The following is a 27824-nucleotide window of genomic DNA, read 5'->3' on the forward strand; positions in this document are numbered from 1 at the left end:
GCAGGAAGGGAGGCCTGCAGATACCCGCAGACAGACGGGGTGCGGGTGGGGACAGGAGGCACCAGCTTACCTCCTCGATTTCCAGGTCGATGCTGTACAGTGTCCTCTGCAGGCGGAGGCTTCCCAGGTGGATGTGTTTGCCCTCGTCCTCCTCGGGACTGGGCTGCTCACTGTCCAGGAGGAGGTGGCCTTTCTGCTCTGCCAGCACGGCCTGCTGCTCGGCGCGTTGCAGCTGTCTCCCCTTCTCTTTCTTGCCCCTGGCAGCCCTCTTGTCTTTTTTCGTTTTGGGGGTCAGCTTGGGTGAGTTCTGGATACTGGAGTGGGAGGAGTCCCATGCCAAGGTGGCATTTTTCACCTCTATCTTGATGTGAGGGCTGGCTGGCTTTTTCTCTACCATGTGAACCTCTTCCATCAGAAACAAACTCTGATAGGAGTTGTGAGAGAGGTGCAAAGATGAGACACTGGACCAAGACCAGGGGGACAAGCCTAGGGCGCACACTCACGTGGCAAAACACATCAGGCTATACAGTGGAAGGAAGCTGAAGGGCAAAAGGTAGCTCATTAGTGTAGCCCAGCCTCAGGCCCAGTGAGAGGTCACGGGGGTGTGGGGACACCCTCAGGAGGGACAGGAGCCTTTTCCGTGGCGCAGCGCTCTACACTGCCAATCACGTCCTAACCTACCTTTCCCTGTCTACTAATCGAGGGTGCTCAAAGTGCATTTAACTAACCCTTAGGCAGCCCCTCATTCTCACCCATGACTTGCTGAAGGGCAGGGGGTCAAATGCAAGCAGAAAAGCCAGAGGGCATGCTGCTCTCCTAGACGGACCCTCATGGCTCCGTTTCCCTTCCAGAACACTCCCTCGGAGCCTCAAAGTCTGTGCGCTTCCCTCACCAACCACACACCACATGTGCGTGGGGACAGGTGGTCCGAGATGGTGACCATGCCTAGCTTGCTTGGGTTCATCGCTGGCAAGCTCTCATGACTTCAAAGTTCTGCCTTGAAACTTGTGAGGATTCAAACAACCAAAGGAACGGACTTGGGGGGAAGTGAAGGAAACCTCTCTCAGAAATATCCTTGGGAAGACAACTAGACTTTCCTCCCACTCATTCCCAGAGTCCCTCTGAGTTACGTTAGGGACGAAAAGTGGAATGATTGAAAAGCTAAGTATTTCTGAAATGAGATCTGAAACACTGACTATAATAAACCTTATTATAGGTGCCCATGATCTTGAACCCACTTCTGACAGTTCCTTAAACTGCAGATCTTCACAGAATGCTATCCCAGTTGGATTCTCATATGGTAAAAATAATAACAATAATGAATAATAATAATAATTTAAAAATCTTTAACATTTGAAAGACTCTAGATAAAAGGTGCCTTTCAGGGTCAGGACTCTGCTTATTGACTGAGAACCCCCAACTATTTTAAAGTTTACAAGGTGTTATTAAATGAAACATATAATCTCCCTCCCCTAGAGCAAGTCTTTTGTCTTAGATCCTAAACTCCGAGCTTTGACTGCCACATCTCCTACCCATTCCTAATTTCCAATCTTCCTAGAAGTGTCATGGTTCTAAATACCCTCAATAACCTTTACTCTTCATCAGCCTTAGGTTTAATTTTCCAAAAACAGCTACTGATTTCATTTATCCAGAGCCTTATGGAAAGACTGAGCTAAGAATAACATCCCAAATATTTTCACCACTTTCACAGAGTAAAACCATACGCTAGCCAAATTCCCACCATTTCTCTTCTTTAAGGAGTTATTAAAGGGATCTCTCAGGCCTCATAGACTATTAAAAAAATAAGCGAGCGCTCCAGTTTGCACAGCTCCTTCTCCCCATATCCTTCCCATGGGCTCCCTGCAGCCTGTCCTCCCCCTGAGACATGCGGAGGCACCCAACGGGCTCACAACACTTGAAGTTACATCTACTTGGATTGGCACTTGCCAGGACAACAAAATCATTGAGGTACATAAACCATAAACCTCAACTTTACCATAGGACACCAACTATCAAAACAGAACTCTCATGCACAGGGCACTTGGGTGGCTCAGTGGGTTAAGCGTCTGCCTTCCGCTCAGGTCATGATCCCAGAGTCCTGGGATTGAGCCCCGCATTGTGCTCCCTGCTCAGCAGGGAGACTGCTTCTCCCTCTCCCTCTACCTGCGCTTCTGCCTGCTTGTATGTGCTCTCTCTCTCTCACTCTGTCAAATAAATAAATAAATAAATCTTTGGGGGGGGGGGACCCTCATTCACCCAGAGTGTGTCTGTTGAGGAGAAGATAGGAGAGAAGGTTGCCGGATAAAATACAGGACATCTAGTTAGATTTTGATTCTATATAAACAATGAATAATTTGGTAGTATAGATCTATCCCATGCGGTTATTAACTAACTGGAGGTCCTGTCTTTTTATTCGCTCAAACTGGCAACTCTATATTGCCAACAATCTTAGAAATGTCACAAGGTGGTTTCTTACTGCCTTTCTACCTGTTATCATCTTCCCAGCAGGTAGAGAAGGAGGGGGAGGGGCAGGAGGAGCCTGTCAAGAAGACAGAAAAGAACTGAAGCCTCAAGGGGCATATAATACAGCTGTGGGTGATTTTGCTTCTATTATTAACCCTGAAGTTCTCTGGATAGAGGAAGGAGCTGTGGTGTGAAATCCACCTAGGAATGCAAGTCCTCACCAGTAAACGGAAGAGAAGAAAGCCCTCAAGAAACACAGGACGAACAAACCTATACTATCAACTCTTACTGTTTCATCCCAAATGCTACCAAATCCATTCTAACTAACAAGGACAGGGGGACAATCTTATGTTCAAAACACAGGCTTTCTTCCATGACTAGATATTGTAGACTCAGCAAAATAAAGCTCTGATTACAATTAGACCATTTCTTTTCTATGGCTCTGGCTCTTTGCCTTCTAGCAGCTAGGCTGGAGGGAGGGAGGGCACAGAGCTGGGGATGCATTCTTGAGGACTGGCTTTCTTGCCCAAACAAAATTCACCCTGTTAACTGTAAACAAGTAGAATTCAAAAAAATCCTGGAAAGCTCTACTCCATTCTTCATGTTCTCCATGAGTCTCAATTGCTTTCTCCCCCCGAACATCTAAGGTGATGATACGAACGCCCATGAGCCTCAAGCCTTCAAGCAACCAGCATCGCTTCTGCCTTGTTCTCACTAGCCAAGAAGGCTTGGCAGGAGTGCACGAGCTACTCCCTGCAGGGGCGCTGTCAAGGAATTCCAGCCCATAGAGGTGCTGCTTCTTTTTCAAAAAGTATTGACCACTTTCAAGTATCTCTCCCCTCACCCTCCCAAATCTATCAACCTCTTGTATCACTTATTTGTATGATTCTGAAGGCATAAAGAACACAGTCGAAGTATGATCAACTAACCACCTCCAGAAAAAACCTTGGTCTTTCCTTAGCTGCACTTTGCAACATGATGTCACTGTATGACTATTCCCATGTCACTGCATTCCCTGCATCGTGAGTGGTGACTACAGGGTAGGAAAGAGAAAGCACGGAAAAGGGCATAGCATGTTGACCAATCAAAATGACGATAGCATTTTGGTAGAGGTCGACAGTAGACTGAGGTGAGGAAAAGCTGACAGTCCCCCTATGGTTCTGATCTTCCAGGTCTGAGTCACTGAAAGGCCCAGGAAGCTTTAGGACATATACCCAAATCAGGCCCAGGAAGAAGGGCTTCGCTTTGAAGGGGAACAAAATCCTGGGGGCCCAGAACTAGATGGGCTGTTGACAGAATGTAAAATTTCACATTCACTTGAAAAGGTAACTAGCTCCATCCTTCAATTCACTCCTGTCTACTGCCCCCTTTCTTACCAACTGGACAAAAGACCAGAGGTGGACAAAAACCAAGTATGGCACCTTGTGTGGCCCATTGGAATAAAGGCAGCAGTTAGCTCTGCCAGGGAAGGCTCCTGACATGAAGGAGGGGAAGTGAGCCACTTACCTTAAATCTGTCAACAGCAACTGATGCTTCCGAAAGGGATTTTACGGAGAATGGTGTTACTTTCAAAGCAAAAGTCATGGAATTGAAGACAGTCACCACTGTGAAAGCCTGAAAATAGGAAAAGGAAAGAAACTGAGCTTGATTAGAGACTGCAACAAAAATAACAAGACATCGATTTCCTTTCAGATTTAAGGAAGGCAACAACCTGACTATCAAGTTGGTATGAGTCACCAATTTTTTTTTTAAGATTCATTTATTTATTGGAGAGAGAGATCATATGCATGTGAGTCGGGGAGAGGGGCAGAAAAGGAGGGAGAGGGAAAATCCCAAGGAGACTCCCTGCTGGGTGTGGAGCCCAACCTAGGGCTTGATCTCATGACCCTGAGATCATGACCTGAGCCAAAATCAAGAATTGGACACTTAACTGAGCCACCCAGGCACCCTACGTATGCCTTTTTTTTTTTTTTTAAAGGAAGAGCTTTTATAAGACCTTCAATTAAAATTCTCAGTAAATCTGAACCAAAGGATGATTTGTCTTTTCAGAATTAAATCCAAAGTTGGGTTGACTTAAAATAATCCATACGTTATTTGTGCTTAGGGCTAAATCCCCATTCTTTTCCTTCTCGGCTTAATCACATGAAAGAAAAAATACCTTCTGGTTACTGGGGACTCCTCCAAATCCAGAAAGAAGAGGACCAGAGCAGCTTTACATGTGGCATTTCTAAAATCTTCCCAAGCCCTGACGGTTCACTGACCTGTGCTGCTGTGAGATCAAAGCCAAGGGTCATGTGAACAGAGAAGGTCACCACACTGGCAATCACCATCACAATGGGAGCCACACCAACGGTGATGCTCTGAAAGTACCCAGCTTTTTCCAAGATCCGACGCTCCTCCTCTCGGATTTCTAAGAATAAAAAGCAAGCCAACTGCTGAAAAGCAAGCCAATTTTAAAGCAAGTCAAAAGAAACCGTGGGATATTGGTCTTCTGTCACCAAAGAAGACTTGGTAGATCTTCAGCCACATAGGTTTTAAAACAACTCTTTAACACCCATGATGCAAAACCTAGGTCAGCTTGACTATCAGTTATTACTGTTAATGCTGGTACATAAGCCTGAGGTTTGAAATGGAACCAAGTCACAGAATGAATCTAACAGAAACCAGTCCCTATGTATCAGTGCAATGAACACCTTCTGCTTTCATCTGATTTTTCTTGCAAACATCTTACATCTAGAAGGAATGGACAGAGTAATTGTATCTGCAAATGGCCATTTTGTTTGCCTGTCTGGTTGTTGTTTATTTCTAGTAAACAACAGAAAAGACTACAACCATGATAACGGAGAATTTAAAGAACTCAGATTTACTACAGTGCCCACCGTATGTCAGTGCTGGGTAGAGGCTTTCACACAAAAGGCAGTGAGGATGATTGACGGAAGGTGAGTGAAATATAATTTTTGTAGGCAGAAAGATTTTTCTCAAGTATTTGCAAAATGGAGACCCTTATTAACACAGCAATCCTAGAGAACTAAAGACCATGGAGTAGGAAGTAGGACAATAAAGTGGCAAGTTTTGTGTATGTGTGTGTGTGTGTGTGTGTGTGTGTGTTTAAAGTTTTAAACACAAAAGCAATTCTTCTGAGAAACTCTGTACTGACCTTAAAGGTATTACCACTGCTCAAGACACTGGGAACTATCTTCAGAGCTAGCTCATAAGTCCTATTATAAAAAATCTAACCCATTGCTTTCACATTGGCCATATACCTTGCCTAAGTCCATATGAGAAAGAACACTCTTGTCAAACCAATATACACCAAAGTCAGGGGCTGAAGGATGAGTAGACTCTCATTATTTAAATTATGAAACCACAGAATGAGAGAGGCAGAAAGGACCATCAGCAGTCACTCTGCCTACAACATGCCTGGAGGATACCCAGTTCACAACCATTGGTTCCACTCCACTGACAACGACCTCACTACTCAACAAAGTCGCCTGACCCACTGCTGGAACACCTCTGAGTGGCCGCCTCCTCCCGAGGACCACTGATAAATCAAGTTTATGAACTGGACACAACATTCCTGAAGATTTCATTGATAAATCAAACAGTTAAAAAAAAAAACAGCTTCCTTGATCCGAACACTGGATTTCTACCCAACCTAAAACTGCATTAGTTTTTTTTTTTTTTTAAAGATTTTATCTATTTATTTGACAGACAGAGATCACAGGCAGGCAGAGAGGCAGGCAGAGAGAGAAGAAGGGAAGCAGGCTCCCCGCCGAGCAGAGAGCCCGACTCGGGGCTCAATCCCAGGACCCTGGGATCACGACCTGAGCCGAAGGCAGAGGCTTTAACCCACTGAGCCCCCCCGGCGCCCCAAAATGCATTAACTTTTTATAACTGCCACATATTCAGGTTAGCTCACTATGAGGTGATGGTCAATGGACAGCCCTCATCTCTTATACTTAAGTAAGTTTCAATGGATGACTTTTTTCAACTCTAAAGCGCCTTTAAATATACCCTTCTTAAATGCCACCTTTTTTAAGCCCATCATTCCGACTTCTGTTGAGACCTTTTTGAACATCTGGTCTAATGCTAATTATTCCTCCAAGCGTTGTGGCATTCCCATATTAGACATGTTTATGCCTGCACTGAATTTACTGATCAGGATAAGCAGGATAGGGCCAGGATGGGGCCTTGCAACTCAACATAAATCAATTATTCGAAAAGATAAAACTAAAACAACAATCCCAAAACCCCAGTGACTGAGGAGCTGCACTAGGCCCAGACTCCAGCTGTCCTGACCCCCAGCGCTGCCCTTCTCCCCCTCCCCCAGGATCTCACACCTCACATGTCTCATGCCTGTGATGCGCCTGCACCTGGGGTAGGAGGGAAGGGGGGAGCTCTCAGAAGCCACTGGGTGTTGTTTTCTGTGATGTCTTCATAGCCAGGCCACAAAACTATGGGCAGGATGACAGTATAGATGGGGTGGGGGTGGGGGCTGCTTTGAAATTGAATAAATTGCTTATAACTAGCTAAGTTACTGTGCAGGGAAAAAAACCACAATTTTCTGGTCTTAATTTCCTCCCACGTGAGATGAGATTATGAGTTCAAGTCTCTAAGATTCCTTTCAATATAAAGATTGTAAGATATTATAAGAAGCTATTATGATTCGATGACATTAGGGTTCCTAGCAACTAATGTGCTCAGGAAGCAAAGACCTTCTACAACATGCACATATGAAAGTTGTAAACTCACTTTGAACACTCTGAGAAAATGCTTTGACCCAGGCATACATTTTAATAAATTTAATGTACGTGAGGACTTCATTCATCTTCTGTACACGTTCATCCGTGGTGGTCACACATTTTCTCCTGAAATATGCAGTGATCCGTGATACAAACATCTGAAAGGAAAAGCAACATCATGCCAAGTCAGGGCTTATTCAAACTTCAGAACTGTCTAGTCTTTCTGGGAAACAAAGCTGCTTAAGATTATGATAAATAAAATGAGCACCATCTAGTTGCACTGCCTTTTAATAAAAGTGGTCTATTAATCATAATAAAATATTATCTAATTCTTATCTCTTTGCAAGGAAGTTAAGCAAACTTCCTTACAAACAAACTTTGTTCTCATAGCAATTACATTATTGAGTGTTACCAAAGAAAAGCAGAAAAGCCGTATCGGTTAGCATCAAATTGAGACAAAGAGACTCAGATACTCTTGTGTTCCTAAGGGCAGAGTTCACCTGCTGGCCTCCTCCTTCACTCAGACAGACTCTCTTTTTTAAATCTCATTAAGAGTCATGGGCTTTATTCACAGGACATCCTACTTCCTCTCCAGACAAAATTCTGCCTCTAGGGACTGAACACTGTCTAGCTCTTTCCAGACTTTTCCAAACCAAGTGCCTGCTCTGAGGAAATTTCCAGTCAGAGATGTGACACCTCAACAGTGCCTATTACATAAAACCTAGTGGAGTGGTTTAAGGAGAAGCTCATTTAAGGAGAAGCTGCTATGATACGGCAAGGAGGCTTACTCACCATTGCTGGATAAAAGAGGATAAAAACAGCTGATCCTAGGAAGCCTGTTGGTCCTAGAATAATTACGTTATAAATCATGCCTAAGATGGCAATAATGGGTCCTCCAGCCAACAAGCTGCCAACAGCAGCTGCTTCGAACATCCTCTGCCCGTCGTTGGAGCACAGGTTGATGAGCTACGAGACAGAGAGAGCAGTGAGAGGACCCTGCAAGGACTCTGGCCCCTTGTCTCAGGAGGAAGATGAAGGACAAAGCAGAGATCCAACATTAGGAACGAGCTCAAGCTGGGAGCTTTCTCCCTGCCCTGAAGCGAACACCCCTTACTCACCTCACCCACAGACTTCTCTTTAATGTTCTTTAGCTTAAGGATCTTCTTAAATGCCATAGTTAGGATGGCCCCCCGCAAGCGGACACCAGTTCGGTAATTCAACGCCCAAGTCAGCGCGAGAGACCACGAGCGCACGACTTCCGTCAGGAGGAGACCCAGGACTAACAGCAAGCTGTACTTGAGGTTAGAATCTGTGACCTGGGTGTATTCCAAGAGGTGTTTCACCACGAAGGCCTACAGGGAGAAACACATGCCGCTGTCAACAACTCCACGGCACCCACACACCACGCCACAGCTTTATGTTAAGTTAGAAAGAGGAAGCAGCTCCACTGCACAGTGCTACACGCATAAGCAGAGGAAGACCTTGAACGACCAAATAGGACTGACTACCCGCCTGCGGACAGTTACTCAAGGCATTTCGCAGGTGGTAGGCCTCATCTGGATTTTTTTCTTCCTTAAGTACACCACCAAAACCGTTACTCTTTCTAATGTAACATAAACCTGTCCATGAGCTGAAATTAATTCTAAACACATGGTCATTAAAAAGGATATATTTGACCTGACTCCAGTATCTCCACACATTGATACATGTCTTTAAAGGAAATTAAGACCTTTTTTTTTTTTTTTGGATCGTTTCAAACGTGCTTATTTGATAAAAAGGAACAGTGTACCTACAGTTGGACTGGGGAAGAGTGAGAAGTGCATTTGCAAAACATTCCTGAAAATAAACATCGGCAGTTTAATAGTACAGAAGAGAGCAAACAAAGCAGACTATCCAAAATCCAGAAACCCTCCCGTGGGCCCTCCCCACCCCCCACTCCCTCCCAAAAACAAAAACATGTTACCTCAGGTAGCATATGTCTAACACCACCTGCAGTGAGGGAAGGCAGTCAGCCCCCAAGAACCACCGAGTGCCACCTCCAGCTCTGAGGTCCTGCAACGCCGGAGCACACACTCACACAAGGCACATTCAGCAACAGGATTAAATACCAGGAAGTGGGAGGTAATGTACTTTTATTGAAAATGAAAAAATAAAATAAAATAAAAGTACCATCTTCAAAGAGCATCTCACAGACACTGTACAACAGAAGGAGCATTGCGGTAACATACATGGGAACATACAGAGTCGAGTTTTTACAAGGCTAGCCATCTAACAGGTCATCTGGCCTCCAACTGTTGTGTTCGCTACACACGGCGGAAATACAGAATAGAACCCACAGCTGTTTCCAGAGTCCAGAAGAGTACATCAAGCTGACAGCACTTAATCGATTAAGGCTCCTGAAGCTGCAGGGAGTCTGCAATGGAGTAGATTCTCCAGGAATAAGACCTTGCTGCTAAGGAAAGAGAATTAAAAAAAAACAAAACTAAAAACTCCCCCCCAGAGGGAACTCGGCTTAAAAATCCCTGGGTGCTACTGGTTTGGCAGGCTGTGATGGAGGACTTCTGCTCAGGACAGAATACAAAAATCTAGGCCTCAAGGAAAAACAGGGCGGCATCCTTCAGAGTCTTTTTTTTTTTTTTCCAAGTCCTTGCAGCTAAAATTGATCTTGCCGAAAATGAAAGAAAACAAACCGCGACAAAAGAAAGCCAAACCAATCCCCCACCCTGAAGGAAGAAAAAAAAAAAAAAGTTCGAGAAACCCATCCACCCAACTACCCCGGATCCTTATAGCACAGGGTACTTGTAGGCAGAAGCCAGCTCTGAACGACAGACAAAATAGAGGCCAGACACAATTGTCCTGAGGCGGCTAATGCTGAATTCCAGAACCCAGACGTTCTCTGGGTTAACTGGCATTTCTCATTTTTCCTGAAAGGAAGTTAATACCAGATGTCCGCTAGATCCTAAGAGATCCCCACCAGTAAGATTTCTGTCAAGCATCAGTAAGTAACCTGATCAAATAAATAGGAGATTTCAGATCCCGAGAACTATTGTATTCCACCTCTCCCCTCCCTCAGATTTTTTAGGTTTATATCCATTGTTTGGGTCACCACTGCATACAGCTGGGTTGTTGGTTTACTAGCAAGAAGATTGGCTTCTTTTCCAGTATGCAATCCAAAATGTGGAACTGAGTCACTGAGTGGCAGGGTCAAAACCCCATTTTTCCTCACGTGAAGCAACTCAGTAAGATGGCGGTGCCGTAAAGCATTTTCTCACACACCTCGGCACCGATGGAACAGTCTCCAGAGGAAGGCGTGAAAGAACAGCAGGTTGTAGTTTGGGGCTCCTTCCTTCCCATACCTTTACAGTGCCATTTTTCAGCACTGGTTAATAGCATTTAGTACCTCCCGGAGGTGGGGAGCCAGGGGAAGGTAAAAGACATAATGAAGCTTACGTTATGTAAAACTTTTGGAGGAGGGGGAAAAGAGGAAAGAGCAGATTAAAGAATTTCCAACACATAGGGTTCTTAAAAAAACAATTACATTTTAAACCATTTTGTATGTATGGGATAAAGAAAAAAAGGTTTTCATGAAAAAAACTCAACCAAAATTTAGTTTTAAAAAGTTACAAACTTATCATTTAAACGTAAACAAACTGGGAGAAAAAACTTGAGAGATTGTCAGCATAGCTGTCTGGCTGTGGAAAGCATTCCCAGTGAATAAACATTACCTTACCTGAACTCTTGGCGAGAGACTCTGCCCAGCTTGACTCTCTCATTCTGACCGCAGAATACAGCCATCCTGAAAATTCTAAAGAACAGCTTCTGTCACTGGTTCCACTACAGAGAGACTCCCCCCAAATCCAGATCCTGACAGCATCAAGCAAGCTGCAGCTGGGGAGAGGTTGGGAGGGTGGGAAACTTACCTCTCTAGAGGCTATTCACTGCCCTTTCCCCCAAAAGGCCCTTGAACAGAGTTAGCATTCACCAAGATATAGCACCACAGGAGGTAGCCTTCTGCAGATCTACAGGGTGGATGCTAATTCCTTACACGAGAATCATAGGTCAAGCCTGGTCTTTTTAAATTGTTTAAATCCAGGAAGGCCACACAGCATCTCTGTATCTTTAGCAAGTCTGGCCACTCATCTTAGGTCAGGACCATACCCTTATCCTTTCTGGTACTCCATTAACACTACTGTGACCTCTGGGCACTCTGCACAGAGCTCTGGTCCACCGGCATCACTGAAACTTTGGATCGTCCTGATGTACAGATGTCCGGCCAGTTAAAAAATACACACGAACTTGGTCGTTTTGTATATTCTGCATATGGCTACCAAGGTTCAGTGATGCCTGAGGGGAGGAAAGAAATATCCCCATATTTAGGAAGTCAGTTCTTACACAGATTTCTGTAAGAATAGACTAAGCCAGTTTGAAAGTTGTGCCATATTAGAAAATGTGCAAAAATCTAAAATGGGTGTTCCTTGAAAGGATTTAAATCCACACAGAACAGAAGGTATGCTCATTGCTAGCACTAATCTCAAAACCAGGCTGACTCTTCAATTTCCAATTAAAAAGAAATTTATTTGAATTGGTACTCCAAAAAAAGAAGTTTGCTTTGCTTACAGTTTTAAATCTTTTCATCATTGAGAGAGACTATGGAGGGGACCATTGCTTTCTCAATTGTTCTAGGATGGGATCTCATGAAATAACAGAGGCCTTAAGTTGCTCTTCTCCAAGAGGGTAGAGAGAAGGAAAAGCATGCTGCTGTTTTCCTCTTAAAGGAAGTCTCGCAGTATTCCCTGGCATCTAGAAGAGTTTACTAGAGCTAGCATTCCAGTATGCTGTACCTTAAGAGAGAGAGAGAGGAATATGCAGATGCTCAAGGGAGTGACTGTAGGCCCCCAAACTGAACATGCATAGGTAGCTTTTTGTCCCAAATAAAAAATTAAAATCTCAACAATCTATGGTATACCTCCCCGCTTTTTGTGGGTTTTTTTGGTTTTTCTTTTCCTTTTTTTTTTTTTTTTGGCATGGGGGGAGCCAATGAATTTCTTGCACTGGCCAAATGGAATCAAGAAACCCTATATACCTTGTTACCCAGCTCAAAGAACGCTACAGAAGATCCAGAGCAGCCATCAGCCCTGTAGTGAAACAATGACAGAAGCTCTTCTTGGGGGAAGCTGGTCCTATGAAAATGTTTGCCATTTTGGTCAGTAACATAATATTCACTTACATGGTCTCTCTTAAAACTTATACAAAAGTGTGTTAGTTGGTCAATTCATATAGAAACCTAATACCAGAAAAGTAGTGTTCTCTGCTTCAGAGAAGAGATCAGAACTTTTAAAAAGGCATTAAACATTAAAAAAAACAAAAAACAAAAACAAACAAACAATAACAAAAATAAAACAGGAAAACTGCAAATTGGTTTTACCTAATCGCCATGCATCTTAGGCATATACTTACCAAGACCATGAACCTCCAGCTTACCCACACACGGAAAATGCACAGTATAAGTAGTACTACTGCTCCAATGCCTCAAGGCAAATATGCAGAGAATAGATTTAATCAAAGTCTCAAGTGTCAGGCAGCACAGCAGGTGTAAGAAACAGGTGTCCAGGAAACAGTGTGAACATCACTCTCTTACCTACTCTGCTTCAGTAGACACTAGGAAAAAACCACGGCTGCCACCCCGACACCTGCCACACAGTTTACACTACAAACCAAAACTTAAAAATAGACTCCAGGTTGGACTCTAAAAAAAGCCTCAACACTCCTTGGGTTTCTTCAGGCTCCTTGGCCACAGAACCACGGACCAAGTGACAACTCCGCCTCTGGGCGCACGTCACCAGCACGAGCCCAGCCACTGCGCCACACCACACTGCTCTCACCCACTCACGGCACAGCGAGACACCTCTCCCCAGACCAACACTGTCGTTCCATGTCAACACACAGCAAAGAAGCACCGTCCTGCGCAGAGCCGGAATCATTCACTGTCACCCACCCCAGGAAAGCAAGCCGGTTTCCGGCTCTTCTCTGGCAACATGGCCCCTTGTCGTTCCAGCTGCTGACAAGCCACCATTCACTCCAAAATCAACTGTTCCCTTTCACCAGGCCTAGAAGCATCTCTAAGGCTGCTAACTAGCCCACAGGTGAGCACTACCCCTGCAACAGAACAAGCGTGTTAGAGCTGGCCGTGGCCGGGCCCCTGGAGACTGTCAGAAAGGATGGTTAGAACTTACTGGTCCACTGAAGCCAGCCAGCTGCGTGATCATCAGGCACACGATGGAGAGGATGAGCCTGGTGCGGCAGAAGATCCACACAACCCTTCGGAGGGAAGCAGCGTCTGGCCCAACTTCATTCAGCTCTTCTTGCCACAGTCTCTCTAGTCTTAACAAGGGCACATGTCCTCTGTTACAAATCTGCCCAGGTGAACAGACACCCTAGATTCCCTCCTGCCATTGCTTTCTGTTTCCAGGCTTTGACACCACTCGCACGAGCCTCTTCTTTGAACTATGTACGTGGACCTCACCTTCTGGGGGGAAAATACCCTTTCTGGGCAACTACATGTTTACCCTGCATAGGGAGCCTCTCCGGATATGGAAAATGATGAGAACCGAAGTCCTTCCTTCCACCCAAAAAAATTATCCCTGAATAGAATTCGTTTCTGACTAAGAACTTCCTTTCTCAAGGGCCCCCAACACTTTCTGAAGGATCCTGTGGTCAAATGTAAAGTTGCAAACTAGATTTTAGTCATGATAATCAGCTACCACAAAAATGTATTCTGTCACAAGGCAGCAACATAATTTCCCTGTAGACTCAGGAAGAGAAGCGGGGCTGAGAGAGAGAGAGAAAGCCCGTGGTTAAAACAGGATTAAAGGTGAAATAGGAGATAAAGCAGAAGAGCAAAGAGAAAGTCATTCCCAGGCTACCCTCCCTCCACAGGACAGCTCAGATCCTAAAAGAACACAGAGCTGAGGGCGTCACACTGCCGGACTCCCCCTCCTAGCTCAGGCTCTATGCACCCAGTATATGGGAGACGAGGGTGGACCAGAGAAGCCTACCTTCTGCAGTTCACATCAGAAGACTCATACTTGGACAAAGACCACACGTCTTCCATTGAGAGCTCCCCCTTCCTGTGGGCCATGCGGGCCAGAGGAGAAAGCCAAGAAAAAGTCATGCAGGAGAAGAGCCCAGCATTGTCCACTGGGTGCTGGTGTCTGAGGAGAGAAAACCCAAAGCACAAAATTGTCAATGTACAGAGAGCGGCTAGCTGGCATTTATGATACACTGTTTCATAAACCGAGCTCCTGACTAAAAATGGGTCTTCCCAAATGATCTAATCTTAGCCCGAATTTTCAAAAATGCTTCTGGTGCTTCACAGACAAGCCATTAGCCAGCAGAGCCGCTTACTTGGAAGTGGTCCGGATGGGCTTCAGAGCACTTAAGCTATGATGGTACTTTCCCTTGGGATGTTCCTCATCCAGGATTCTGAGCTGAGAATGCATGGAGGCATCCAGGGAAAGGCCCTCAGCTCGGGCTGCTGTTTCCAAGGCATCCTGGCATTCCAACTGTTTCAACAGAGAAAGAGAGAAGAGGCGAAAGCACAGTTAATGAACATCAGAAAAACAGAGGGGCAAATCGACCTGACAGAACAGCTCAAACTGCAAACCAGATTCATCTTACCTGAGAAATCCCAAGGGTCAGGGTTAAACACAAACTTGTACGGTAAAAACTTGCTTAAGGGACATTCAACCAGTTACTTAAAACTTCTAAACTCTTGAGCACTTTTAGGTTCATAAAAATTGAACAAAAAGCACACAGAGTTCCCATATACCTTCTCATCTCTCCATCTCTTCCCCATCTGTTTCCCTCATTAGCGACATCTTGCATGAGGGTGGGACATTTGTTACAACTGACGAACCAATATCGATATGTTACTATTGACTAAAATCCACAGTTTACATTACATAAAATACACATCTCACTCTGTGTTGTACCTTCTAAGACATATGTCTCTATCACCAAAATGTTTTCTCTTACATTTCCCAATGTGGACTGAGAGTCAATCATTTCACTACTAACTACAAATCCTACTGCTCATTTTCTATGATGAAAACTTCACAATACCCCCCAATTATCAGGTCTACCACACAGAAAAGCCAGTAAGTGCATGTCTCCCCCCTTCTCTCCCTTATCAGCAGCAGGGAGAGCACAACAGGGGCTCTCACCCTGGCTGCACGGCTGAAGAGCTCTAATACCCAGATGTCTGCAGCACGAAGCACAAGGTCTCATGCACTGAAATAGAGTTAACCATACTTACCATTAAGCTTATAAATACCAGTTAATCACATTAACAAAAAATGTTTATCACTCAAAGTCTAAATGAGGCAGAAGAGGGTGAGCCAAGAATCTGAACACCTCTACCCCTCTTTACTATAACAGTAACTCAAAGCGTATCCCTTCCTGTTGCTGAAGCAGAGGCATTGTTTTCCTCAGATGAGGATAATAAGTACATCCTTTTCTCACATTATCACAAAGATTTCCAGCAATGACTGTGAAATAGCAAGAAAGAATAGATCCCCAAATCAAGAAAAAGTTAAGTGGTGCGGCACTGACCACACTGTGTCTTACACAAGGCAGAGTCTCTGTTTTTATGCACCACCTCATTCCCACACAGAACAGAGGCCATTCAGATATTAGCGGAAATGAATTCGTGCATGGAGGTACCTGGATGTCTAGGCGGCTCTCTCTTCAAATACAATAGCTTTAGTTCACAACACAGTTATGCATCTTCAGATAAGATAAGGTACTGCTAAGTATCAGGAAAGTACACAGCCTGGGCAACTGGGAAACACATTTTTGTTCTTTTGACAAAGGCAAGGTAGAGCAGTTTCAAGAGAGTAAGAACACAACGTGAGAAATGAGTCAATACCAAGAATTAACTCTTACATAAAGTCCTTAGGTATAAGGTAGACACTTATTTCGTGGTTAGGGGCTGTGGTACCTAACAATGAACTAAAGGCTACTGAGAGTCAAGTACACAACAAAGGTAGGGTTTTTTGTTTTTTTTGTTTGGTTTTTGAACCTATAAGCTGCCTATAATCACTAGGAGAAGAAAACCAATGAGTTAAGAAAGGAGAAAGATACACTAAAAATATAAACATACCTACTATAAGGAAGTAGAAACTGGGAATATGTACAGAGTAGGTACGGAATATTGTAAGGACCACCCTTACTTGAATATCCAAAGCTTCAGAAGAAGGCAAAAATTAAAATAATATTACTTCAAGTACACATTGGCTATCTGCCAAAATGGACTATATGTTGGGCCTTAAAGCAAACCTCAACAAATTTCAAAAGACTGACATCATTGGCATATGTACACTGACCACTTTGGAAGTCAAGTCAAATTCAGTAACAAAGATAGCAAGAAAATCTCCAAATATTTAGAAATTATGCAGGGGTCCCTGAGTGGCTCAGTCAGTTGGGTGGTCGGCTCTTGATTTCTGCTCAGGTCATGATCTCAGGGTCCTGGGATCAAGCCTTTTGTCAGGCTCCAAGCTCAGCAGAGAGTGGGCATGAGGATTCTCTTTCTCCCTTCCCTCTGCCCCTTCCCCCATGCTCAATCTCTCAAATGAATAAATAAATCTTTTAAAAAAATTATACAACACACTTATAAATAACCTAAATTAAAGATGTCAAATGGAAATTAGCAAACATTCTGAACTAAATGGTAAGAAATTATAAACCAAAGTTTGTAGGATACGACTAAAGCAGAACACAGAGTGAGATTGTGAACTCTTCAAAATCATGTATTAAAAAAGAAGAAGTGAAAAATCAATGCTCTAAGCTAGGGGTTGGCAAAATTTTCTGTAAAGGACCAGAGAGTAAATATTTTAGGCTTTGTGGGCCATGAGGCAAAATTGAGGATAATTACGTAAGTACTTATATTACAAAATAAAACAAATTTCCACAAAATGTTTGTTAACAAAGTTCAAAATATAGTAATAATTGAGTACATTTTTTGGTAATACAGATCTACTAATGAGAAGAATGGAGGAATAACATTTCACTTAACTGGGTTAGTTTAAAGTAGTTTTCCCTTGAATTAAAATCGATCAAAATCTTCATCTCTTAATGACTGATTTGTAATGAGCTCTTATAATTTCACCCTTGAAAATGTTTTTTCACACAGACATGTACTGCTAAGTACTGAAAATCAATCCATGCATACATGATTTTAGTTGAGCATATTTATCTTTTGGAAGGCATGAGAATTCTATCAGACTTTTCTCTTGACGTTTGCTTTTATTATGTTATTACATCAGATTAATCACTTCTAACTGAAAGTTAGGTAGAAGCTTCTAAAGGACATAATTAAACGGAATTGTTTATTGTGGTAAAATACATATTAAAGGTGCCATCTTGACCACTTTTAAGTGTACAACTCAGGGGCATTAATTATATTCACAATGTTGGACAACCATCGTCACTATGTCTAACAGAAATGGATCTTGAAATAATGGAAATTTCCTTTGTCTTTCATTCAGGGTCTGAACACCCTGCTGGAACTGTAACTTAAACTTGGAAAATATATCCACTACAGATCTGTATGGGAATAGAGATCTCATTTCTTATTTTAACTTTGAAAGCATGAGAAGTATATAAGGCAGCTTGACATTACTTATGATTCAAACATTAGTTGTCACTGAAATTACTTTATCGAAGTATCATTTTACATTCCCATCGCAATGTATGAGAGATCCGGTTTCCCCACATGCTCACCATCACCTGGTATTACCATTATTTTTTTATTTTAGCCACTCGATTAGGTGTGGTCCAGTACCCCATCTTGATTTTGATTTGCACTATCCTAATGGTTAATAATAAAACATCTTTTCCTGTGCTTATCTGCCACCTACACTTGGTTTTTGATGAAGTATCTGTTTGTTTTTTGCTCATTGTCTAAGTGGATTGTTTTTTTAGTGTTGAGTTTAGAGAATTTTTTATCTACTATGGACTCAACTCTTTTGTCAGATGATTCACATATATTTTCTCTCTTAATAGGGCCATTTACAGAGCACAAGTTTTAAATTTTGATCAAGCTTAATTGTTGATTTTTTGTTTGTTTTATGGATTGTTCTTTTTAATGTTATATCTACGAACTCTTCATGTAACCCCAGGTCATGAAAATTTTTCTCCTATGTTTTCTTCTAGTAGTTTTATAGTTTTTACACTTAGATTGATCTTTCACCTTGAGTTAATTATTGTGTAAAGTGTAAGATTTAGATCAAGACTCCTCTTTTTATTTTGGCCTATAAATGCCGTATTGTTTCAATACCATTTGTTGAAGACTACTATCTCTTCATTAAATTGCTTTCGCACCTATGTAAAAATCAGTTGACCCTACTTGTATGGGTTGGTATCTGGACTCTATGCCATTGACCTATTTGTCTATTCCTCCACTGATACCACTAACTTGATTACTGTAACTATACATTAAGTTTTGAAATAGGGTAGTGTGATATCTCTAACTTTATTCTTCCTTTTCAAAATTGGTTTAGCTATCCTAGTTCTTTTGCCTTTCTAAGAGAACCAAGTTCAAGAGTTAGAGTTTTATAAAATCTTTTGACATTGTAGCATCAGAAAAGGAAAACTTAGCATGCTATCTCTTAACATTCTCACACAAGAATGGCACAGTAACATTAGGAGGAAATGAAAATCTTCACATCTTCTTTTATGCATTCTTTGAAGAAATGAATTACTGAGCAGCTATGTGCAAGACTGTTCCAGATGGGAATAAGAATATGCCCATTTCTATGTGTATAGTACACTAATTTTTCTTCATCTCTAAAATGCCAGCTTACAGTTTTCAGCAAAACCTATGAACAGAAAAGTGAATGGACTTAACAACAAAATCCTCTTATTGCATGAATTCTGTTCCTTTGACTATATATAGTGATGTCATGTTCCATCACCTCCTGGGTCATAAGTAACTTCCTCTGTTGGAGAATGACAAATTCAGACGCTCTTTAAAAAGACTCAGATGATGAGGTGCCTGGGTGGCTCAGTTGGTTAAGTGTCTGACTCTTGGTTTCAGCTCAGGTCATGATCTCAGGGTTGTGAGGTCGAACCCCACATCAGGTCCGCAAAGAGCGTGGCGCCTGCTCAAGATTCTCTTCCTCTTCCTCTGCCCCTCCCCACTCCCTCCCTTCCCCCACCAAATAATAAAAATAAAAAGACTCAGATGAGAGTTGGCAAGGTTTCATTACGCCAGCCATACCATGAGTACTAAACCAGCATTATCAAATGCCTGTAACAGAGACTGAGGGACTTGTACTGCTTTTAATTTTAGAACAAGGCACTCAGTATAATTTTATCCTGACAAAGATAAACCCCCATAAAAGTGGTTGAAATTGCATAATCCTCAAACTTTCACAAAATAATAAAACATGGAGTAGGAATCCCCACAGTATAGATACAAAGAAGTCTACATTATTGACCCAAGAGAATCAAAAGTCACCACTCTAGGGGTGCCTGGGTGGTTCAGTGGGTTAAGCCTCTGCCTTCGGCTCAGGTCATAATCTCAGGGTCCTGGGATCGAGCCCCACATCGGGCTCTTTCCTCAGCAGGGAGCCTGCTCCCCCCCCCTTCTCTGCTTGCCTCTCTGCCTACTTGTGATCTCTGTCAAATAAGCAAAATCTTAAAAAAAAAAAAAAAGTCGCCACTTTAAGTGACCCACTTTCCAAGTCATAGCCCATTTTTCCTATACTGCTTCCTATACTATCTACCCTGTTGTCATATCTCACTGCTTACATGAGGACAAAAAAATATCTGACAGATGAGAGATCTATGCATATCTCTACCTAGGTCCTTCAGAGATAGGTCTCTCAAAATAATAAGCAGCAGATGTTTTAGCTGTTGGCAGAAATTCTTGAATGTTAAAATAACATTATCAAGAAATCAAGAGAAAATCCTCTTACTCCAAATAAACTATTTTCTTTTTGGCCTTAAAGTATTAAGACCTCCCTAGATAGACTTTTCTTACTGTTGGAGGCCACTGTAGAGTATAGTGATTTTGGATATGAATTTTAGAAGACAAACAACACGGTCCACCAACCTTCAGTGTGTTACTTAGCCACCTAAAGCTCCATTTACTCCTTTTTACAATGGTGCATGCACCCACCACATAGTGTTGAGAGGAACTAATGGGATAATGAAAATTGCTTAGCAAAGTATGGGCACATAATAAACATTTTATACATATTCATTATATTACCAGTTTATTCACCTGCTAAGTCTTATAGCCTATCTCAACTATTTCCTCTCCCTTTAGCTCTCCCTGACCCTTTTATTTATTTTGGCAGTTGTTATTCTTCTTTCTTTTTACAAACCCTTGTGTCAAATGCTAACTATACATGTCAGCAAGGGAGGTGCTCTGCTGGGTCCAAACCCAGACTCAGAAGCAGCTTGTCTATGAACGGTTTAGCACCAGGTTCCCCATCAACGTGGGTGATGGGGGGGGGGGCTTTCTGGCCCTGCCCTGTTCCCCTGTGGAGGGGCAGTCTCCATGGACCAGTCCCAAAACCTGGTGGTTGGGGAGGCCCCTCCTGCCCCTCCTGCTGATGGGAAACCAGCTACCCCAGTCCAACCAAGGCCCAGCGGAGCCATTGATCCTTTCACCTGAGCCAGATTCTGACTAAGAGGCATTCAGTCATAATCTCCTGACTCTTTCAGAATCTATTTCCTCCCTCCTATGTCTTCCCTATATCTGTACCACTGCAATGGGTTGCTTCTGATAAGAGCTCCTGGAGTGTAGGCTCCAGTGAAGTTAAGACCTTTTGCTTGTCTGTATCCCTGGCCTCTGACACAGTATAGAGCTTGGGACCTACTTTTCAAATGTCAATTAAGGGGCACCTGGGTGACTCATGTCAGTAAAGCATCTAATTCGGCTCAGGTCATGATCTCAGGGTTGTGAGGGGCTCCCAGCTGAGTGTAGAGCCTGCTTATGATTATCTCTTGCCCTCTGCCCCTCCCCCCATGTGCTCATACACAGGCACACACATCCACTCTCTCCCTCTCTCTCTCTAAAAAAAAAGCCAATTAAAATATCTTCATGTTGGCTCACAGTCTGCATTATTATCATTGAATACTCTGTGATATACCACTGAGGCATCTTCTTAACCATTCTATTTCTGTTTAGATTCTCCACTTGCTTATTATTAACAGTATAATCAATAATTATAATTCATGTTTTTCTTTCCGGTTTACTTAGGACAAGTTCCTAAATAACGGGGGATTACAGGATTAAATAGTGTAGCTCCTAGCAATTAGCCATCTATCCAGTTTGTTCAATTAACCTTATTAAAGAATATGTAGTCCAGGATTACTGCAAAAGAGAACTGTTGCTTTACAAACTGGTTCCTGTACAGCAGGGCAAGAGAGCCTGAAGAAAGAGGCAGACCACTCTAGACTGGGAGGCAGCAAGTTTAATAAGCAAGGGAATTTACATGAGGCTTACCTTAGGCAGCCACAAGATGAAGAGACCTCAGTGCCTGCGCACCAGACCCTAAGAGTTGATGCAGAGGCCTTAACTGGGTTTAGTCACATAAACCATCCAATGGTCTTAACACCACACTACTATCTCACAGCTGTGTCCTGGGAACAGCTTTTTGGAGTGGGGAAGGAAAGCAGAAGCTACGTTCCAAGGAGAAAGTCAGGAGCCTGTGATTGCCTAGGTGGAGCTCATGGGTCAGCTGGCAATCATATCCTCCTGATGACCTTCCCCAACACTCCAACCTCCAGGACCAGCTCTTCAATAGCGTGCCCTGAGTAGTCAGCAAGGAGTTTCCCTCGCATGGAGGTGGCCCCTTTGGTGACTATCTGGCTGCACTGGAGGCAGATGCCACAGCCATAACACAGGCACATAAAAAACACAGATTAAGGTAATGATTCCCAAAATCAGTGCTAACTTTTCCACCAAGAGCCTCATGTTCCAAGCCACTGATTTATTAAGTCTCCTAGGCTGGGGGTCGGATCATTCAGGGCACTTACTTGTGCCCTCATTTGATTTAATAGAAATGATATACTGGAGACTCATCAGGTATGAACACACAGGATTCTGTTTGGACAATGGCACAGGTGCCTCCTGGCAAGGCAGTAATAATGTCCAAGGCCATTCTATTCTGGAGGACAGCTTTTCTCATTAGAGACACCCAGTGCTCGGTTAGGACAGTCATTGTTGGTTATCATTTCTGTAATGTCCTCCAGGCCAATGGAGGAAACAAAGAAGGCACCCAAACGACTGTATCAGTGGAAAACAGAACATACCCACCCAGCCTCAAGGAGAGGGAGACTGGCAGCTTTGGGAACTTGACCTGGTTGTACACACCATACATAACCATACATACTGGTAGGGAGGCAGCACTGGTAGGCCTAAGGGGATGGACCGGGGGTGGGATGTGCCAGACCAGGACACCCACCTTTTCCCCTCTTTCAATGGCACATGTTCCATTCCAGGCATCATGGGTTTCAACAACAGGATCCCAGTGGAGACTGAATAGTTCGTCATCCAGGGATGTGAACTAACTCACCAATCCAGGTGGGACATCTCACTGCAAATTCTAATAGATGACACATTTCCAGGTAAGATGGGGTTTGGTATTCTCAGCAGCATAACATGTTGATCCATGGTGAAAGTTGACACAATGGCTATTTACCATGCCATCCATACCTTTACAATGTTGGGTGCCTCAGCAGGGATCCCCAGTCTGGCATATGGGACAAGAGGACTGACTGGTTGATCATACAAATGTATTAAAGCTGGGACAGTACTTGAATCCACCTGGCCAAGGTAGTAATTAAGTCTGCTGCTTTAAGATTCCATTTTTGCTTTCTACCAACCCTACTACTTGCAGGTTATAGGAGCAATGGAACCTAAACTCAATGTCATGTTCTTTTGCCCAGTCATAAACATCATGACCTTTGGCGTGTGACCACTGATCACTGTCTGATTGATTGAGGGTAACTGTACATGGTACTCAGCTTCTCTAATTCCCTCATGGTGGCAGCCCAGTTTGCATGGCAACAGGGGAAAGCTTGGGTTAGTCCAGATGCAGTGTTCACACAAACCAAGGCATATTTAGAACGCTCGCTCTGACAGAGGGAGCCAATATAATCAATTTGCCAATCTGTCACAAGCTGGGAACTGCAGTGGATGGCCTCAGATTCCTTTGGCAGTTGCCTTGGATATTATTTGGAACACAGAGAACATGCTGTTCCTACATTAACCAAATCACTGTATGTCAAGGGCAATTTGGCATCCTCAGCAATAAATCATTCCACCTGGGCACAATGGTGGCTGCTCTTCCCATGCACTAGGTCCGCTACACCTACTGAAGGACTCACACCGCCATGTCAGAACCTTATAAGCGGGAAGACACTGAGACTGTCTCAGGCTCTTGCAGGTAAACCCAAATGCTCCCCCACACATCCTGACCCCACAAAGGCCCACTGATAATCATCCACTTCTCAGCTTCCCATTGTCCAAACCAGAGGGTTAATTCCTTTAGAACAGCTTTTGTAGCAACATGGACGGGACTGGAAGAGATTATGCTGAGTGAAATAAGTCAAGCAGAGAGTCAATTATCATATGGTTTCACTTATTTGTGGAGCATAACAAATAACATGGAGGACATGGGGAGATGGAGAGGAGAAGGGAGTTGAGGGAAATTCGAAGGGGAGGTGAACCATGAGAGACTAGGCGGACTCTGAAAAACAACCTGAGGGTTTTGAAGGGGCAGGGGGGTGGGAGGTTGGGGGAACCAGGTGGTGGGTATTAGGGAGGGCACGGATTGCATGGAGCACTGGGTATGGTGCAAAAACAATGAATACTGTTACGCTGAAAAGAAATAAAAAATTAAAAAAATAAAAATAAATAAATAAATAAAAAGAACAGCCCAACTGTTGGGGCAAAGGGTTAACAGCTAGGACTCATGAATGATCACCTGCCAAACCACTCTGAGTTCAGCCCACTGGCTGTTATACTGGCTGCTGCCTGAGAGGCTCTACCTGGAGGTGTGCTCTGTACACTGCTAGAAACTACTGAGGTATGGGGTTTTATCAGGTTTCTGCTCCCTCACATGGCTGGGACCAAAATCCTAGGGGTACTCTCTCCTTCTGTTGTCTCTGCCATAGCATCTGACCCATATCTTCCAGAATCACACACACATCTAACACAAATGGCAGTCTTGCTTGGGAGATGCCTAGGGCTTTAAGCTACTTCACTAGATTTTTGTCTTCTCCAAAGAGGTGAGCTGCTCTGATCCCCAGTCCCACATATGCCCTTTCTTTGCCAGGTGGCAAAAGGGGTGGAGGCACTGCATCAGGTGGTGAATAAAAGTCCTCCAGAACTCCCAAACGTCTACAAAGGCTTGAAGCTCTTTCACATTCTTAGGGGATGGACAGGCTTGCACCTTATCAATAGTTTCTGGGATAATGCCCATCTTGACTCCCAAAAACTTCACAGTAGTGCCTGGGCCTTAAATGTTCTGTGGGGACACTCCTATCCTCTCCCTTACAGGTGTTCCAGCAAAATCTGCAGTGTCCCACAGGAGAGGCAAGTCTTCACATGGTAACATTATATCATCAATGCAATGGACCCATTTTACTGATGTGGAGAAGGAGAACAGGGACAGGTCTCAGGCTATCATCCCATGACATACTGTGGAGCTGTGTGTGTAGCCTTGGGGAAGCACATGAAAGGTCCATTATTGCTCCTCCCACATGAAGGCAAGCTGATCTTAGTTACCAGAAAACTGTACCTGTCAGAGTCTTTTCCATGAATCTCTCTGAAGACGAAGCACTTTTGCAAAAGCATCAGAATAAAACAATACATGTCTGTATAATTGACAAAGGACTTAAAAATGGTCACAGTTAAAGATCTGATGAAAGTTCATGATAACACGGTGGACAGAGAAATTTAGTTATTTCTGTGACATCCTTTTTGAAATAATAACTAGGATTATGACTGAACACTATACCAGGACATATCAGATCGTTGGGAATTTTGTATAATTTCTGGAGCAATGTGAAGAAAGTTTAGCATCACTTCTTATTTGACAATGCTTCCCATGAAATTTAACATGCCAAATAGGCCTAATTAGATCAATGTCTTCCTCTCACAAGGACAGAGAACTCATCTTTTGAGATGGTCCAGGGACCCTCTGAAAAATCCCAAAGTTAGTTCAAAGTCAACAAGACTTCATTAGAATTTGATTTATGGGAACTTTGTCAAAAATATCAAAAGGCTTAAAACACTCGATTAGATTATAAGCTGCTGTGAAACAATACTTAGTTATTCATTTTGCCAAAGTGACAGTTAAAGACTTCAAAAACTAATACAGAAAGTTACAGAATTGTGGAAAAAAACAGCTCTTTTCATAGAGAAGACTCAGTTTTCTAAAATAATCAAAGACCTGATAAAGATAACACGAGGCACAGGAAATTATTTCCATAAAACATAGAATCTTTGTTTTCTAGGCAGATTACTTGAAAGGTAAAGAAAAACCATTCACAATCTCATCAGGAACAGACCAATAGTCCAAGAAAACTTTGTCCTTTTAGAAGATGAAATAAAATTGTTTCAGTTTTACATGAGTACATTATTCATATTAAAACTTAAAACTGTGATCTGATGAGCACTGGGTATTATACACAACTAATGAATCATTGAACTTTACATCAAAAACTAATGATGTGCTGTATGTTGGCTAACTGAATTAAAATTTAAAAAAAGTTTTTTTAAAAAAACTGTAAAACTTTTTTCTTTAAGCCAATTAAATAGAGCTCTTTTACACAGTAATTTTGACAATGCCCTCTGGAGATAGAAAAACATCACATATATAATATATGTCCATTGATATACATAACATGCAGACAGACCCAAACCGAGATCCCAAAGCTTTCATTGCAAAACTCTAGCCATGAATCAGACACCACTCACGTGGCTAAAGCTTTCTGGGGCAAGAGAGCTTCTATAGCAGTCTGTATTCTGAAAAGCCTCTTTTTCCCCGTTTATAAATTCAGCCTCTGTGGGCAGTGTTTCGGTTATCTCCTGGGGTGTTTACATTTCAAACACATGATAAAATTTACAACCTTAAAGGGAGGGGGCAGAAAGAGTGTTAGTTTTCTCTTCAGAGTTTTTTGAGTAATTGGTATTTAGAACTTTCCTCTGTATTAGGGGCTGGACAGCACTGGCGTTTTGTCTGTTTCACTGTCAATCACCACAAATAGTGTCCCTTTCATTCTATTCTCTTCACTTTCTAGCAATCTCCCCCCTTAGAGTCCTAATCAGGCTTAGTCACAAGTGCTCAGACCTCAATCCACAGCTGCCTGCACCCTCCTAGCTTTGCAAAATGGCACACTGGGGTCTCTAACTTATTATCTTGCTCTCCCACCTTGTCTGCCACTTCTGAAGCTAACAGGGTAGTGGACAGGTGCACATTGTTCTCTAACTTCAGCCTCTAGCTGGGCATCAGTGGCCAGCAGAGCTGCCCGCAGTAGAGACCAGCTCACTGTGGGAGACATTCCTTTCCTCCTTTGCCGCAGTGTGCTAGGTGAAATTTCTCAAAAGTACATCAAACCCGCTGGCATTTTCAGGGCGTCCCAGTACTCGCATGTGAGTCCACAAGCATCTAACAGACAGGCCACCACTCCCCACCTCAGGTTATAGCCAACCAGGGATTTCCCTCAAGGAGGATGCCTCTTTCCCGTGGCCATTTCGTTGGTCTCCTGGCTGGCTTGTCGACTGTTGGTTTGTAAACTGGCCCCCATACAAACAAGCCAAGGAGATAGAAAGATCCAAACCACTCCAGGCTGGTAGGTGGCAGGTTTAATAAACAAAGGAACTTACATACGAGACTTTTCTCTCTTTCTTTCTTTTTTTTAAGATTTTATTTATTTATTTGACAGAGAGATCACAAGTAGGCAGAGAGGCAGGCAGAGAGAGAGAGTGAGGGGGAAGCAGGCTCCCTGTTGAGCAGAGAGCCAGATGTGGGGCTTGATCCCAGGACCCATAGATCATGACCTGAGCCAAAGACAGAGGCTTAACCCACTGAGCCACCCAGGCGCCCCAAGACTTTTCTTGAGTGGCCACAAGATGAGTAGATCTCCACTCCCCCCGCCAGAATCTTAAACGTTTATACAGAAGCCCTAACCAGGCTCAATTACGTATACAGTCCAGATGGTCTAAGAGCACATTACTATCTCAAGGCTGTGTCCCTGGGGCAGCTCCTGGGAGACAGAAAGGCAAGTAGCAGCCACATTCCAAGGACAGGGGATGGGAGTGAAGAGCTTCCCATTGTAAGGGTCCAGCTCATGGGTCAGTTGGTGGTTACATCCTCTTGATGACCTCCCCCCTAAAGCTAACTAAAGACTGTCAGCTTTAGTACTCTGAGTTTTATTTCGTTGACCTGAAGCTGCCTCTATCCCGCCTATCCTAGGGCTTTAGCAAAAAATAGAGGAAGCTAGGGCAATCTTCCTTGTTTGTAGCCAGATCTCATGACTAGCATGGATCCGTAAAGGCAAACTGCTTCCTCTAAGAAGACAGGAATATTTGGGCAAACT

The 27824-nt window shown here is 43.2% G+C and overlaps 1 protein-coding gene across 5 annotated transcripts in view; it reads right to left on the bottom strand.

The window, feature by feature from the left end:
• Positions 1-27824, bottom strand: part of ABCC5 (ATP binding cassette subfamily C member 5) — an 85034-nt gene that overhangs the window by 42053 nt on the left and 15157 nt on the right. The window contains exons 3-11 of one of the 5 annotated variants that reach the window (XM_080809977.1): positions 14610-14767; positions 14261-14416; positions 13439-13586; positions 8324-8557; positions 7998-8171; positions 7216-7363; positions 4725-4873; positions 3970-4077; positions 71-424 (exon numbers count right to left, since the gene is read on the bottom strand). In XM_080809977.1, the coding sequence (XP_080666103.1) occupies positions 71-424; positions 3970-4077; positions 4725-4873; positions 7216-7363; positions 7998-8171; positions 8324-8557; positions 13439-13586; positions 14261-14416; positions 14610-14767 (1629 nt within the window). Of the gene's footprint in view, positions 1-70; positions 540-3969; positions 4078-4724; positions 4874-7215; positions 7364-7997; positions 8172-8323; positions 8558-8950; positions 11011-12662; positions 12877-13438; positions 13587-14260; positions 14417-14609; positions 14768-27824 lie in introns of those variants that run through there. The other 4 variants (XM_080809978.1, XM_080809981.1, XM_080809980.1 and 1 more) reach the window with 4 other exon arrangements.

This window comes from Martes martes (assembly GCF_963455335.1).
Source record: "Martes martes genome assembly, chromosome: 1".
In the NCBI taxonomy this organism is placed as follows: domain Eukaryota; kingdom Metazoa; phylum Chordata; class Mammalia; order Carnivora; family Mustelidae; genus Martes; species Martes martes.